Genomic DNA, 16855 nt, shown 5'->3' on the forward strand with positions numbered 1-16855 from the left:
GCCGAGTCCCCACCCTCTCTAGGGCTGACATTCTTCTGTCAGAGAGGGGCAGGTAATAAATAACAAGCACAGTAAATAAATAAGTGATGGAGTATGCTGGCAGATTAGAAGTGCTATAGAAAACAGAAACAGGAGAGTCGTTGCGGCTGGAGCAGAGTCATCAAGAGGAAGGGGTTTGGCAGGCAAAGGCAGACAGGGGGCAGAGGGCGAGGACTTAGCTTTAACCCTCAGCAAGCCCGGAGCCAGGGGTGGACTTTGCTTAGACGGAATGTGTTCCCTTTGCCTGCTGTGCAGGTGGAGATTATAGCTGAGTTCTGTGAGGACTGGAATCGCCTTTGTTCCCTGCAGCTCCTCAGCTTGGGGAATAATGGGTCCACCCCCTGTGTGTGTAAAGTTTTATTGGAACACCACCATGCCCATTTGCTTATGCGTTATCGGTGACTGCTTACCCTCTACAAAGGCGAGTAGAGTAGTTACAACAGAGACCATCTTGCCCTTGAAGCTGAAGTGTTTCGAGTCTGGCCTTTTACAGAATGTATTCCCTGACTCCTGTTCTGGAGCAAGGCCTGGCATGTCGTAGGCACTCAGTACATGTCAGTCACTGCAGAATGCCCCCCATCACTTATCTGTGACCCCCACGAGGTTGCCAGCTTGCTCTTGTCTCAGAGCCAGCTCCAGCTGCGAGTCACATGCAAGAAAACAACCGCCCAGCGACCAAAAAGAAAATGCTGGAATGACTCAAATCTTTGTTGCAGAGAGAATGCTCAGGCAGGATTGGAGTTGGGACCCACGGTGACACTTAGCATGCTCTCTGCCCCTCTCTTTTTCTCTATGAAGACTTGAGCCCCTTAAACCCTGCAGGCACAGAAGCTGCTCCCCCCCAATTATTTTCTTGTTCAAAAATCTCCACAAAAGGCAAACTCCCTTCCATTGAGCAGCCCCCTTCTGGTTCTCCCATCTCCTCCTCTCTAAGCATCAAAGTTTTTTTTTAATTATTTACTTTTAGAGAGGGGAAGGGAAGGAGAAAGAGATGGAGAAAAACATTAATGTGTGGGTCCCTCTCACGTGCCCCCTACTGAGGACCTGTCCCATAACCCAGCTATGTGCCCCGACCATGAATCAAACAGGTGACCCCTTGGTTCGAAAGCCCGAGCTCAGTCCACTGAGCTTCACCAGCCAGGGCTAAGCATTAAAGTTTTATTCTAGCACATGAACTTGGCTGGCCCCTGCCCCCCCCCCCCACACCTGTGCTGCCCATTACTCGGATGCTGTATAACAAGGTAGTGACGACTCTAGGAGATCAGGGCTGTGGCAGATGGCAGGAAGCCCTCTCTTTCTGTGGGATCTGTCAGTTCTCCCACATTCTCATTCCCCTCACCCCCTACATCCACCCTAATATTCCATCCACCCCCATTTCTGAGTTTCAGAGCTTACAGTGCATCCTCAGGACCCACAGAGGAATCAGACCTGGCCACTGACAGCCAGGGGCTCACGATTTAATGGGGACAGTTCCAGTTCCCCAGGGGAGGAAATGGGTGCATAGTCGAGGCATCCCCTCTCGGGCAGACTTGGACGGAGGACATGGAAGGCTGTGAGCTAGCCAGGTGCCTCCTCCTCAGTTTTCATTTCTTGGGCCTCCACCACTCTGGTGGTTTTTGCACAGTGATCTGTGACCCAAGCTCTGGTGGCAGAGTGCCTGGGTTCAAATTCAGACTCTGATGCTTCCTAACTGTGCAACCTTGGGCAGCTTTCCCTTGATGTACTCATCTGCAAATGGGGTATGACAGTAGTCCCTACCATGTAGAGTTATTGGGAAGATTGTGAGACTGAATACATACATAGGGCTTAGGACTCTGCCTGGTGCATGCTAAACAGTCAATAAATAACAGCTATTAGAGTGCTTAGCACAGGCGTCCAACTCATAGAACAACCTCAGTGGAAGGAAGCTTAATATTATCATTCAGTGATGTCATAAACTACCCAGACACTGAGCAGAATTAATGATGTCTCCAGTTTAGACCTTTGGTGGGAATGATGACATCACTAGTTGCCTGGTAGATTTAACCCTAAATAGAGTTGATGACATCACCAGTCACCAGGCAGAATATGGTTAGAATGTGGGTGTCAGGGCTTTCTCTCCTGCTGAAATGTCAGTTGTGTCCCAGTCCACACTCTTCCCTGGTGCCTTCAGGCACGTGGATTTTTAAAAAAGATTTTATTTATTTATTTTTTAGAGAGGGAAGGGAGGGATAAAGAGAGAGAAAGAGAAACTTCAGTGTGTGGTTGCTGGGGGTCATGGCCTGCAACCCAGGCAGGTACCCTGACTGGGACTCGAACCTGCCACACTTTGGTTCACAGCCTGTGCTCAATCCACTGAGCTACGCCAACCAGGGCACACATGGAATTTTTATCAGTCCGAGCCTAAGTTTTCTATAAGTCAAATGAAGATAACAAAAATATCAATCTAATAAGATTGTTGAAAGAATCCAAAGAGAGAGTTAATACATGCAAAGGACACAATGTCCAGCACACAGTTGGCACTCAATGAACAGCAACTGCGCCCTGGACTGTGTATCTCAGTCAGTTGGAGCGTCATCCCATACACCAAAAGGTTGGGGTTCGATTCCAGGTCAGGGCACATACTAGGTTGGGGGTTTGATCCCTGGTCGGGGTGTGTATAGGAGGCAACCAATAGGCATTTCTCCTCTCTCACAATGATGTTTCTCTCCCTTTCTCTCTCTCTCTCTTTATTTTTTTAAAAAAGATTTTATTTATTTTTAGAGAGAGGGGAAGGGAGGGAGAAAAACAGGGAGAGAAACATCAATCAGTTGCCTCTCACCTGCCCTCAACTGGGGACCTGGCCCTCAACCCAGGCATGTACCCTGACCATGAATCAAACCCATGACCCTTCGGTTTGCAGGCTGGTGTTCAATCCACTGAGTCACACCAGCCTCTCCTTTCTCTTTGAAATCAATAAACATATTTTAAAAGAGAGAGAGGGCTCCTGTTATCCTCACTGCAGAAGACTCCCATGGAGGACGCTCTGCCAGAGTAACAGGTGCCCTCATCTCAGTCTTGGCGAAGAGCACAGACTCGGGGGTCTGACTCAATGAGCCCACAGTCTGAGCCCAGATCTGCCACCAGGAACAGCCAGGACAACCTGGGCACATCTCTGGCCTAGAAAGTGGGGTAATGACTGTGCCAACCTCATAGGGATGGCATGAGGGTACATCGAGATAATGACAGTCATGTGCCCAGTGCATAAGCAAGCTTCATAAACATGAGCTGTATTATCACTGCAGATGCCTTCAGAAAAGTCCTTGCCTCCCTGGACCTCAATTTCCTGATTTGCAAAGAAGTGGGCATTGCCATGGCAATTTCAAACCTTGTGGTCTGCCCACAAGGGCTTGTCTTTTCCATTGCCAAGCAAATGAGCTGGGAGCTGGATGCTTGCACCTCTGTCTGCCCTTTACCCAGCTCCAGCCTCTCCTCCTGTCTCTTCATTCCCCATCTCTTACCTTTCAACCTTTCCCCTTCTCTGGCTCTTTCCCTAGTTAGTTCTGGACTTTCTCTCTTGTTTCCCTCCTGTATGCTATCAAAAAGCTGTTTTAGAGCAATAAATAACAATGGTAATAATAATAATAATAATAATAATTCTCTGTTTATTTTGCCTTTTCTCAATGCATCAACTCTGTATGCATTGACTCATTGAATTCACACAATACAAAAAACTTGTTAGCATTAATTCAACAAACACTTAGTGAGCGCCTACTGTATGATAGGCCCTGAAAATCCAGCACTGAACAAATCATGCCCTTATGGAACTTACATTTTAGTGGGGAAAGAGATGATAAACAGATAGACAAAAAAGCAAACTCTCCAAGAATCATGAGCTGAAACAGAGAAGGGTCAGAGGGAGAGAGGGTGACTAGGGGAACTTCCGACAGAATGGTCAGAAAAGACCTCCTGAGGGAGGTGATGTTGGAGCAGATGTGACAATGTGAGAGGGATGCAGCCATGCACAACCTGGGGAAAATGCATTCCTGGTAGAAGGAAGAGCAAATGCAAAGGTCCTGAGCCTGACCCATGCCTGGGAGTGTCTGAGGAACTGAGGAAAAGCCAGAAGGCCAGTGTGGCTGGAGCCCAATGAAGGGGAGATGAGATCAGACAGACCCCCAGGGGTGGGGGGCTGGGCCCATCATGCAGGCCTCTGTGGACTGTGGTGTGGACATGGGCTTTTTTACTCTGAGATGGAGCCATGAAAGATTCTAAAAAGAGCAGGAGAGCAGTCAGAATAAAATTTAACAGGATCCCATTGGCAGTAGACAGTCTGTGTGTTTGGGGATTGTCAGAGTGGAGGCAAAGAGGCCATCATCCTCATTTTATAGATGCAGAAATAAATGCAATCTCAAAAAAGGCCAGCAACTGAACCAGGCCCACACAGCTGGTAAGCAGCAGAGCCAGGCTGCCAGGCTGGGGCTTGATTGACATGCAGCTCCCAGTTCCCACCCCAGCTGCTTGTCCCTCTTGGAGACTCTGGGTACACCTGTATAATGGGGATACACCTCAAAGACCAATGGTGCACTGCTCACCAGCAAAAGGTGAACTTTAGACATGGCCAGCACCTCAGGGTTCAGCAGAACATTTTCTTTGTGAGTTTGGGAAGTCGCTTCAGTTTTTCCATTTGTAAGCTGGGAAGCACTAACCAACATTTGGGTGTAGCATAGTGGTTAAGAGCAGAAATTCTGGAGTCAGATTTAGTGAGATCCGAGTTCTTGTTCTTCCACCTGCCAGCTCTGTGACTTTCCGCAATTAACACCCTCTTTCTAAGCTTCGGTTTACCTCATCTGAAAGATGAAAATCTTAATAACACCCATTTCAAATGCTAGTTGTAAGGATTAAATGAAATCATGCAGGTAAAGCGCTTAGCCCAGCTCCTGGGCATACATCGGGCACTCAGTACAGGATTGTTATTACTGACAGTATCGCCCACACCTCCCCTGTGGGTGAGAGCCCGGGAGAGTGCCTGGTACGCGGTCGGTGTTCTACAAAAGTGAATTCTCTTTCCCGTCTCTCCTGCCCGCCAGCTCCCCGGGGACCCAGGCATTCCGGCCTCCAGCCGCCCCCCCACACGCGGGCCCTCACAAAGGCCCCCATTCATTCCTCGCTTACAAAGCGGCCCATTCACCCTAGTCCCTTGGGCCTCCCGCCCCAGGCCGCCCCCCGCGCCTGATCATTGGTCGAACTCGCTGCTCGTCAGACCTCGGGTCCCGCCCACAACCGCACCGCCAAGCTCAGAGCTCAGGCGCGGTTCTTTTCCCACGGCTGGCACACTCCGACAACTTCTGATTGGCTTCTTCTGCCAGGTGCTTCTCTTGATTGGCGGCGCGCCCCCCATGGGCGGGGCCGTGGCTTGCCGCAGCGGAGGCGGATTGGCCCGCGCTGCGCTCGTGTGGGCGGGGCTTTCCGGAGGGGCCCGCCCCTCTTTCTCCTCAGGCCGAAGCCTCGGGACGGCCCTGGAAGCCGGTGAGTGCCCCGGGGCTCGCTGCCCGCTGGAGGCGGCAGAGCAAGGCAGGGGCCTGGGAGGCTGGGGCCTCGGGGCTGCGAACGGGGCCCCGGAGGCCTGCGTGAGCGCAGGGGCAGGAGTGGTGACAGGGACACTCACCTTGGGCGTGCTGCGGGACAGCCCCGTGCGGGGTGGGGGGGGACGCGGGGCGTCTATATTCCCCCCAGTCCGTGTCCCTACTGTGTGCGAGGCCGGATCGGGGTCCTCGCTGACGGCCTCGGGCCGATTCCGGAGATGGGGAAACTGAGGCTCGCTTCGGAACCTTAAACGCTTTAATACCTGAGTCATCGCCTTCAGTCCCCCGCCCCCAGATGACAGCGTCTCTGTTGTCACTTGTAAAAACTGCGGAGCGGAGACACGGGTCAGGACTGGCAGAGGCAGACGGGTGGGGAGAGACTTACGTGAGCGCCTACCCAGCACTCGGGCGCTTTTGTTTGTTGGAACTAAACCATGTCCTGTAATTATGTGAACTGGCAGTGGGCTCTGTTGTACCCATTTGACAGGGAGGGGAAAACCGAGGCTGGACAGGGCGACTGCAGGGAGCCGGAGTCGAGGGTCCCGCTTCGAAGACCGACTGTGTGCTGGGTTCCTTAACCCTTTTCACCCCCCAGTAGTCCACTGAGGAAGGCTGGGGTCCCTGTGGCTTAGATGGGGGGGGGGGGACGGTTCGATAAAGTTACCAAATGAGCGGAGAAAACTGACATCTTTGAGAACCTAACACCTTACGTTCTCCCCCAAACTCCTCTCTATAATTGGCAGAAAACGATCGGGGCTTGCACCCAGCTCTGCCTCTTACCGACTGATGGTATGACCTTGAACGCGTGACTTCGCCTCTCCGTGCCTCGATTTCCCCTCGGAGAAACGGAGATGCTCATGGTCCCCATCCCCTTGTTTTCTCTGAGATTGTTTTAGGAGTCTGAGCTCAGAGAGCTGTTCTAAGAGCAGAAAACACGGGGTACGTAGTAGGTGCGCTTACCGCTCTTTAGGCCTCGTTTCACCCGTGAGGAGCCTGGAGCTCCGGAGGCCAGGGTAACGCTCTGTGGTCCTCGTCGGTGCTTCTGGTGCCCTCTGTAGGTTGCACTGTCTCATTTCCTGGGTCGGGGACACTGAGGCTGAGAGAGATTAGATGATGTCACGAGGCATTCTTTTTGAAGCCCCGCCCTTCTCCCACATTGTTTGATTTACTTCACCGACTGAAATTCACGGAGAGGAAAGTTGAGGACCAGACAACCTGAGCGGGATTCAAACTCGTGAGACCTCAGCGCTCTCCGCAGCGGGCACCTGACCTTTACCCGGCCAGAAGGAGGGGCCCCCTGGCGCCGCGGCTGCCTCTGCCGCCCACCTGGCTACCGGCTCTTCCCCTGCCTCCCCGCGTCCTCTTGTCCCGGGCTTGCAGCTCCAGGACCCGCCCCCTTCCCAAGCCAGGCAGGTGCTGGGTGACATCAGAGCCAGGCTCCCTCCTGGTGACGCGACGTGGCCCCGCCTCGCGCTGGACCGTGGAGGTAGCCGCACCTGAGAGCTCTGAAGGGGACCGGGGAATCCTGTGCCCCCTCCCCACCTTCCCGCTTCCTGCACCGACCGGCGCCCCCAGGTAGTGCTAAGGATCTTCGGGATAAGGGGGCGGTAACCCAGGCGCTTGGGGCTCGGGGAAATGGTGGCTTGGGCGTTCGGATTCCTGGATCCGAGGAAGGGGGTTGGGGGCCAGGAATCCCAGTCCGAGTACGGGCGGCGATGGGAGCCGGAACTCCTAGGTCTTGAGAGAGAAAGGCAGTCGGGCCAGGACTCTGGATTTGGGGTCAGCGGCTCCTGGGTCTGTTGGACCAGGGGCTGGGGGTCTGGAATCCTGGGTCTGAGGGAGGAGGGGTTGGGGGTCCAGAATCCCGGGGGGACTGGGGGCCTGGTTCCTGGGTCTGTGCAAGAGCAGCCCGAGGTTTTAGACATCTGGGCCTGCGGGAGGAGGGGGCTGGGAACCCAGATTTCTGAGTCTGGGGGTGGAGAGGACTCGCGAGGACCAGCGCTCTGCTGAGGTCAGAGGGCTGGGTGCCAAGGGCCCCAACCCTTGCCCCAGGGGCAGATCCCTGGCTCCTTTTCCTCTCCCAGTCTGGCAGTCTCCACTCCTCCCAGGGCAGGTGCTTTCACCTGCCCCGGTGACAGTAATGAGTCCGGGCAGAGGCGTTCCTGCTGGCTGAAGAGGGTGGGGCTGCCGGCCGTTGTCAGTCCTCAGAATCAGTCCCCAGGCATCCTCACCTCTAGCCTGGCTGCCGTGAGGTGAGGGGGCCTGGAGTCATGGGGCTGAGGGAGGAGGCAGCAGAGGGTTCCGACTCCTTGGTCGTGGAAGATTAGGGTGCTGGGGGCCTAGGCTCCTGAGTCTGGAGGAGGAGGGCGTAGGGTCTGGGCTCCTGGCTCTAGGAAGGGGAAAACACAGGACTGGCTGGTTACCAAAGCTCCCAAACTCTTCCCGGTCAAAGGCCGCGGGCTGGAGAGGAAGTGGGTGGGGTGAGGTAAGGTGCATGAGGGTAAAGTCCTAGGGACAGGGCCGGGCTCCGTGTGCACCATGGCCACACAGGGCAATTTGGGGCCCTTGGGGCCCAGGAGGTGGCGAAACGCCATGCGATGGTGGTAGAACCCTGCCGTCTGAGGGCAGGGGCCCAGGGCTTGAGGCCCAGATCATCAGGAGCAAGCATGGGCAGGGACTGCTGGCACTGGGCGTGTGAGGAGAGGGTCCTGGAGGGCAGTGGGACGTGTGGCCTGGAGCCAGGTTTCTGGTGGGAAAGGCTCTGCAGGAAAGACGAGAGCCTGAGGGGACCAGGCCTGGGAATGCCTGGAGAGGATCTGGGTGTTTGGGGGGACCTCTCCAGGGGTGTGTTAGAGCCGGGGAGGGGGCCCTGGAGGCCAGAGGCAAAAGCACCTTATAAGGTGGGGGAGACAGGAATGTTAGGGTGTTCCCACGGACGTCTGAGGCAGTGGAAAAGAGTAGAGGCTCCTTCTTCAGGAGCAGAGCATAAGGAGGGGCAGGGAGCATATTTTTCCCGATGGTGCTTGGGCTGTTCTGGAACTGCTGTGTTCTGTTCGGTCCTGGTCTGTGGCCCCTTTGAGGGCAGGGAGGGGCCTAGTACGTTTTGGCTCACCCAATGCCTCCGTTACAGCTCACAGCTCACAGTGGGTTGGTCTGAGAGCAGAAGTGGATCACTCCAGACCAGGAGCTCTGCCAGGTGGGGCCCTGTCTGCTCATCTCAGGGTCCCCAGGCTCCTTGGCCTCGGCCTCCGGGAGGGGAGACTGAATGAATGGAGGAGTGAATGAATGGGGCCAGTCTCCGCATTCATTACACAGACAAGGAAGACAGGTCACAGGGAAGGAGGGCCCTGTTAACTGAGGGAGGAGATTCTAGTCTGCTCTGCAGGTATGGGGTAGACCAGAGGGAGTCTAGGTACCTGAGTGACAGACATCAGGTTGATACCCTTAAAGACTCCCATCTAAGAGGTCAGGTTCCTCATCATGACCTAATCGGGCCCCCTTTGTCCCCAGTCTCACCTCACCTACTACCTTCTCTCCTTCCATCCCTAGACTCCAGCCTCCCTGGCCTCTCACAGTGCCACAGACATCCAGATACACTCCTCACTCCTGCCTCAGGGCCTTTGCACTGGCTGTTGTCCCGGCCCTGGAATATGTTTCCTCCGACATTCCCATGGTTTGCTCCCTTCCTTTCCCTCAGGTCTTTCTTCAAATGCCACATCAGAGAAGCCTTCCCTGGCCACTCCAGTTAAAGCGGCAACACCTCTCAACCCTAACACCCACCGTTCCCTGCCTTATTTTTCTCCTCGGCATTTCTCACCGTGTAACATGCTATATAATTATTTATCTTTTTATCTGTCTCCTGGCATCACAGCAGTGCTATTCAATAGAAACATAGTGCAAGCCAAATATGTAATTTAAATTTTTCTAGTAGCCACATTAAAATTTTTAAGAGTAAAAATGTCAATGCTATATTTTATTAACTCGATATGTCTGAAATATTATTGCAATATGTCATCATATAGAAATCTAGTGTGTATCTTAAATTTAGAACTGCACCTCCATTCGTAGTTTCCATCTCAAGTGCCCAGTAGCCACATGGGGCTATTTACATTTAAATTTAATTAAAGTTGAATATAATTAAAATTTATTCCTTGGTCCTCCCTCCCTCCCTCCCTTCCTTCCTTCTTCCTTCCTCCCTTCTTTCCTTCCTTCCTTCCTTCCTTCCTTCCTCTCTCACTTTCTGACTGATTATAGAAAGAGAGGAAGGGAGGGAGAGAAACATTCCTAGTCAGTCCCAGTTCAGGTGAGTGAACTGGACCTGAACCCACAACCTGGGCCCTGACTGGGAGTCAAACCTGTGACCTTTCAGTTTTTGGGAGGACGATCCAACCAACTCAGCCACACTGGTCGGGGCCCACTTGCCACCTTTCAAGTGCCCAGCAGCCACATGGTGCCATGGCTTGGTGCTGGACAGCGCAGGGCTAGACTGGAAATGCCTGAGGAAACAGGGGTCTTTTTCTGGCTTCTTCATTGCTGTACGATCAGTACCTTGAGCACTGAGTGCCTGGCACCACTGCCTGGCTTATTACGTAATTATTGAAAGAATGAATGGATAGAGAGGTGAATGAATGACATGAAGAAAGAGGTCTGGTGAAGAAGAAAGGCAGTAGGGACTGACCTGGGGGTTTGGGGCCAGGATGGAGCCACACTTGACCTCCTTCATCTTCTGTTCCCTTGTAGACCATGGCAGCGGTGACCATGACCATGCCCAGGAGAAAGGTGTCCCCCAGAGCGGGCCCGGTGCCCGAGGCGGCCCAGCCATTCCTGTTCGCACCCCTGGGGCCGGGCGTGGGTGCTGGGCCTGGAGGCTCAGGCACCTCCCCGCAGGTGGAGTGGACCGCGCGGCGCCTGGTGTGGGTGCCTTCGGAGCTGCACGGGTTCGAGGCGGCGGCGCTGCTGGATGAGGGCGAGGAAGAGGCGGAGGTGGAGCTGGCGGAGAGTGGGCGACGGCTGCGGTTGCCCCGGGACCAGATCCAGCGCATGAACCCACCCAAGTTCAGCAAGGCCGAGGACATGGCGGAGCTGACGTGCCTCAACGAGGCCTCGGTGCTGCACAACCTCCGCGAGCGGTACTACTCCGGCCTCATCTACGTGAGTGGCCTCTGGCCCGGGAGCGCGGTGTGCGGGGGTGAGGGGTTGGGGGTCAGCACCCTGATGTGAACGAACGTGAGGCTGTGTATTATCTCTGTCCCACCTCGTGTGACTATTCCCACACTTAATGTGCCAAATCATGTTATCGGATTTCCACCACTGCCTAGGGCTCTGCTGGGGATTCCCCCTAATATTATATGGCAGATGTATGTTATGATTTTCCTAAAGTGTAAAAAAATTTCTGAATTCTCAACTATCATGCATCCAGCGTGTTTTGAAAAGGGCTATGGGACTATAATAATAATTAGTGAGAACCACTGAGTAGGGGAAACCACGTGCCAGGCTCTGTGCTAAATGCTGCCGTGTGTTAATTCATTTCCTCTTACCTTCCATGAGGAGAGTCTATCATTATCCCCATTTTATCTGAAAGGAAACGGAGGCCCAGAGAGGTTGAATGACAATACAAACTCATTTATTAAGTATATACTAGGCACTCTAAAATATATTGTCTCCTGGGGGTGGGTGAAAAAAATATCATAGCAGATTATAATGAAATAATCCATTACTTCGAAGAGATAAAAAAACTACTGAGAACACATAGTTTACATAAAGATTATACATTGTCTCAGTACACTTTCACCAGTATAAAGCATTTTATAGATAAAGAAACTGAGGTGCAGAAAGGTCAAGTTCCTCGGCCAAGGTCACCGGTTGAACATGGCAGACCCAGGCTGTGCAGCTCCCGGGCTCTGCTGTTTTGCAGTGGTGCTTCTGAAGATTAAGACGGGATAGACAATGGGGAGGTTGAGTGTGGCGGCCTCGTCTCTCTTAAGCATGTAACGTCCCTCACATTATATAATCTTTACCGCAAACAAAAGAAATAGGATAGCGTTTCTTAACCCTGCCTTCGAGTTAGGATTATCTGGGGAATTCGTTTTTTTTTTTTTTTTTTTTTTTTTTTTTTTTAATACCAACACCTGAGTTCCATTGCAACACATTTAAATCAGGCTCTTGGGGGTGTGATAGGGTATGTGGTATTTTTTTTTTATCCTCACTGGAGGATAATTTTTTAAAATTGATTTTACAGAGACAGAAGAATCAGTCAGTTGTCACTTGTAGGAGCCCCACTTGGGGATCAAACCTGCAACCTTTTGGTGTGTGGGATGACGCTCCAACCAACTGAGCCACCCAGCCAGGCAGTGATTTGGTGTTTTTAATAAGCTTACAGGGTGGTTCTAATGGGCAGCCAAAGCGTTATTAAGAGCAAACAGGATTGGAGAGATTGACAAGGAATGTCGGCAATAATAATGAAAAATAATAATAGCGGGTGGCAGGCAAATATTTGTGGAGCACTCACGGTGTTCCAAGCACTGTTCTAAGTGCCGTGTGCGGGTCATTGGCGCACCTCCAGGCCAGGGACTCTTGCTATGGTCTGATGTTCAGGAATGTTAAGTGGCTTGGGTTCCAGGTCACGGAGCTGTGAAGGAGTCCTACCAGGATTTGAACTCGGGCAGCTGGCCCCAGAGTTATGCTGCAAACACCAGCTCGGACGCCTGGAGTCTCACTGCCTTGCTCGTTTAAATTGGCCCCATGGTGGGGGGGGGGGGGGGGGGAGGAATCATAAAAATGCCTAACTAAAAGCCTAAAAGGCAAAGCGCTTGTTTTGTGTGTGTTTTAAATATTTTATTTGTTTATTTTTAGAGGTAGGGGAAGGGAGGGAGAAAGAGAGGGAGAGAAACATCAATGTGTGGTTGCCTCTCACAAGCCCCCAGCCAGGAATTTGGCCCACAGTCCCGGCATGTGTCCTGCCTGGGAATCGAACCGGCGACCCCTTGGTTCACAAGGCAACACTCAATCCACTGGGCCACCCAAGCCAGGGCAGTGCTTGGTTTTATATTTAAAAAATACTACAAAACCTCAATGAGAGGAATAAAAGAATTTCAACAAATGATGTGATGTATAAAAAAATGGAAAGAAGAAAACTGGCCCCAACGGTCACCCGGAGAAGGGCCGCCAAGCACAAGATGGGAATGTCTGTGTGAGTTCTGTCCCCAGTGTGGGAAGGAGGAGACGCGCTGGGAGAGGGCCAGCGGCCGGCTCAGGGCCCCTCGGCGGTGGTGGCAGATGTGGGATTTGGATCGAGGGCTGTCTCACCCTGGTGGGTTGGCACCTCTCCCAGGCCGCGCTGGGGATTCCTTCCTCACCTTTGGAAGTGCTGGGGAAGAGGCCTCTGCCCGAGCCCCTTCCCTGGGTCTCACCAAAGGCAGGGGGATCAGAGGGACCCCCCAAACACCAAGCCACCCTTTGCCTTTTAACAAATACTCTAAACCCTCACGGCATCCTTGTAAGGTGTCTATTATCATCCCTTTTCTTCAGGTGGGGAGACTGAACTTCAGAGAGGGGCCAGGACTTGAACTAGGCCTCGGAGTGAGGAACCGGCTAAGCTGGGATTTGAACCCAGATCGTCTGACACAGACCCTACATCCTCGTAGGAGGATCATTGGGAAAGTCCTGGGGGGGGAATTGGCGAGGCCTAAGCTGAGGCTGTGGCTCAGGAACTAGAGAACTGGGGCCTGACAAATGGAAGTGAGCTGGAAGATTCCAGAAGCCCAGATGGGAAGCGACTTGGCACTTAGTGAGGGCCAGACTTCTTACTGGGTGCTGTTCTCAACTTCTTTCCAATGTGATCTTGGCCGTGACATGGCTGTGAGGTGGGGATTATCACCTCCTTTTCCCACGGCTTGCAGAGGGGAAGCATTGGCCGGGCAGAAGTTTATAGCCGATGCATTAGGCACCCTTGCCGTTCCGGGGCCCGTGCTGAGCCCCGTACGTTCAACATGAACTTGTGGATGGTTCCTAGCACCTGTATGTGGGAGCACCGTTCCCGTCCCCACTTGATGAGGAAATGAGACTCAGGTTGAGGTGGCCATGGAGCCGCCCTGCTAGAAGATGCTACAAGTGCCATTTAAGCTGTGCTCTGCTGGTCAGGTGTGGCGCGTGCTTAAGATATCTTTGTTGACCAGTCCAGTGATGGGAAGGCAGTGCTGCCCAGTGGAAAGTGGTGCTTCCAGGCCTTCGGAAACCTGGTTTCTGCCTCTAATAAGCTATTTGGCCTTGAATCACTCTTAGCCACCGTCCTTCATTGGGAAGCTTGGGGAAGGGAGGACACCCATTTATTTTAAAGATTTTATGTATTTTCAGAGAGGGGGGGAGGGAGGGAGACAGAGAGAAGGAGAAACATCAACGTGAGAGAGAAATGTCCATCATTTGCCACTCATATGCCCCAACCAGGGACGGAACCGCAACCCAGGCCTGTGCCCTAATCGGGAATCAAACCAGCGACTTTTGCTTTGTGGGAGGACGCCCAACCCACTGAGTCACACCAGTCGGGACCGGGCACCTGGTTGTGGAGCACTTGTGATGCGCCCTGCTCTCGGGGACACTGGGAGATGCACTGTGGGTCTTCACTTTTAGAGTCCTTCTAGGTGGTGGGTGAAAAGCCCCATTTTCCAGGACTGGAGACTGAGGCTCAGACAGGACACATCCCTTGTGTAAAGTCACACAGCTAGAACCCCGGGCTGACGTGGTTTCAAAGTCTCAGCGAGCTCTTAGCTCCCAGGTGGGATGGGTACCTGGGAGTCTCTGGACCCATATTTAGAGCGCCTTTATGGGCCCCGCCTTGGGCCGCCTGGTTTTTGTTCTTTATCTCCCTTAATCCCCACAGCCACTGTAATGAAGTGGGGAGTGTCCGTTCCCGGTTTCTCAAGGAGGAAACTGAGACTGGGGAGAGTCACGGGGCTGAGCTGGACCCGGTGGGTCTGCCTTCAGCGTCCCCAGTGCTGGGACAGCCCCCTCAGACCCTTCCAACAGGTCTCCCCAGCTGTGCTCTGGATGCTCGGGTGGCTCCAACCCTCTCTAGGTACGCCAGCCTCTACCCTTTGCCCCCTGGCCTTGGCAGCCAGCTCAGGTTCCTGTCAGGGGTGTCGTCCAGGCGACGAGGTGTGGCTGGCAGGATGGGGCTAAGGTGGGAGGATGGCAGGGGGCGTGGGCTCCTCCGCCAGCCAGGAGTGCAGCCTGGGCGCCAGCAGCCATGAGATACCCTCCCAGGGAATGTGGCCTGGCCGCCCCGCCCTCTTGAGGCGGGGGCGGGGCTCCCGGAGCACCCAGCAAACCGGTTGCTCTGCTCCCGACTGGCCACTCACCCTCCCACCGTTAAAAGGTTGGCACCTGGGAGCTGGGCAGCCTGCGGTGGCCACACCCTGCCCTGCTTGGGAAGCACCAGATGTCAGGGAGTTGAAAGCGGTCCTGCTACTCACCAACTAAGTAACCGGCTGGCCGGCTAATTTAGCCGAATAGCTGGCTAAGTAGCTAACTGGTTTAATAGTTGACTAGTGAAGCCACTAAGCAGCTAGTTCTGGTAGCTGAGCTAACTAATTGCAGCTAGCTTAACTAGTTTGCTCTCTGGGTTGGTTTAGCTAGGTAACCAGCTAGTTCTCTAGTTGCGTAACTACTTCTATGTGTCCTGAGTGCCTGTTGTTTACCCCCTGCTTTGGGTCGGCTGGAACAGATTTTGTTTTGTTTTGTTTTGTTTTTTAAGGTTTTATTTATTTATTTTTTAGAGAGAGGGGAAGGGAAGGAGAAAGAGAGGGAGAGAAACATCAATGTGTGGTCGCTTCTCACACGCCCCCCCACACTGGGGACCTAGCCCGCAACCCAGCCATGTACCCTGACTGGGAATCGAACTGGCGACCCTCCAGTTTGCAGACTGGCACTCAGTCCATGGTGCCACACCAGCCAAAGCATACTGTAGCATTCTTTATGAGGGCAAGGACTGGAAAAGGCCCAAAGACATGTTTGTACAGTGGATTCCTATAACACTCTCAGTGTGTGGGCAGGGAACGATCTCCAAAACACTATCAAGTGACAGGAAACCAGGCGAGAACTGTTGGCATTGAATGGGGTGGAAGAGGAATAAATATTTTTATGTACATGCTTGAACACACACGGAATATCCCGGGAAGGGCGCTCACAGTGTCAGCAGCAGCTGAAACACGATGACAATATTCTGTGGTTTCTATTAATAACAGCCTCTCGGGGTCCGCTTAGACGAACGAGGTTATATAATCAGCTAAGTTTACCTATGGTGAAATATTATTTATAATGTGAATATAAAAACATGGCATCTCAAAGTGTCATTGCAGAAAACAGGTGTAGGGTAGATTGTCTGTTAGACCACCGGTTCTCAAACTCATGGACCACTCTTCTTGGAGGAAATGCTCAACTTCAGGTTCTAGGCACATGGCAAGTAAGACATAATTTTTTTTTTTTTGCATCCAAGTTCACAGACTTCCTGAAGTCACCCACGCACCCACTGGGCCTGGGTTCAGGACCATGGGACCATTTAAGAACTGTTCCAACTGCCCTGGCTGGTGTGGCTTAATGTATTGAGTGCTGACCTGCAAACCTAAGGGTCGCCAGTTCGATTCCCAGTCAGGGCACAGGCCTGGGTTGCTAGCCAGGCCCCCAGTAGGGGGCGCACAAGAGGCAACCACACAGTGATGTTTCTCTCCCTCTTTCTCCCTCCCTCCCCGTCCCTCTAAAAATAAGTAAATAAAACCTTAAAAGAAAAAGAATGCTGCAGTAGATGGGCTTGCCCACAGCCCTTTCATGGGGTGACAGGCTGTGACTGAAGTCTGGCCAGCCCTCCTTACCCGCACAGCACCTTTGTGCAATTTGGAAAGATTCTCTCCCACCCATAGCCTGTAACAATGCTCGAATGGACATTGTCCGGTGTGAATGGCAACCGCTTTGACAGATGTCATTGTGCAGGGCACCACCTGCCCAGCTGTGTACCCCTGGGCCGCAGGCTGGTGGCTGAGACCCTCCTTCTTGTCCCCCGCAGACGTACTCGGGCCTTTTCTGTGTGGTCATCAACCCCTACAAGCAGCTCCCCATCTACACGGAGTCCATTGTGGAGATGTACCGGGGCAAGAAGCGCCACGAAGTGCCACCCCACGTGTACGCAGTGACCGAGGGGGCCTACCGCAGCATGCTCCAAGGTGAGTGTAGGGCCGGGCTGCTGGAGGCGGCCCTTCGGTAGGGGCGGGGCTGGGAATCAGGAT

General features: G+C 53.1%; 1 protein-coding gene and 1 long non-coding RNA gene across 2 annotated transcripts in view; one reads left to right on the forward strand and one right to left on the reverse strand.

The window, feature by feature from the left end:
- Positions 1 to 3647: 3647 nt before the first annotated feature.
- LOC118497604 lies at positions 3648 to 6885 on the reverse strand. The gene is made up of 2 exons (XR_004900140.1): positions 6543 to 6885; positions 3648 to 5908 (listed from the first exon to the last, which is right to left on the reverse strand). It is a non-coding gene; the product is annotated as an uncharacterized LOC118497604 (long non-coding RNA).
- A 139-nt stretch (positions 6886 to 7024) lies between these two features.
- The window catches only part of MYH14 (myosin heavy chain 14), a 73642-nt gene continuing 63811 nt past the window's right edge, over positions 7025 to 16855 (forward strand). The window contains 3 exon segments of the mRNA XM_036012600.1: positions 7025 to 7157; positions 10323 to 10733; positions 16636 to 16792. Coding sequence (XP_035868493.1) covers positions 10326 to 10733; positions 16636 to 16792 — 565 coding nt within the window. The 5' untranslated portion in view covers positions 7025 to 7157; positions 10323 to 10325.

The sequence above is a fragment of the Phyllostomus discolor genome, chromosome 12 (genome assembly GCF_004126475.2).
Source record: "Phyllostomus discolor isolate MPI-MPIP mPhyDis1 chromosome 12, mPhyDis1.pri.v3, whole genome shotgun sequence".
In the NCBI taxonomy this organism is placed as follows: Eukaryota; Metazoa; Chordata; class Mammalia; order Chiroptera; family Phyllostomidae; genus Phyllostomus; species Phyllostomus discolor.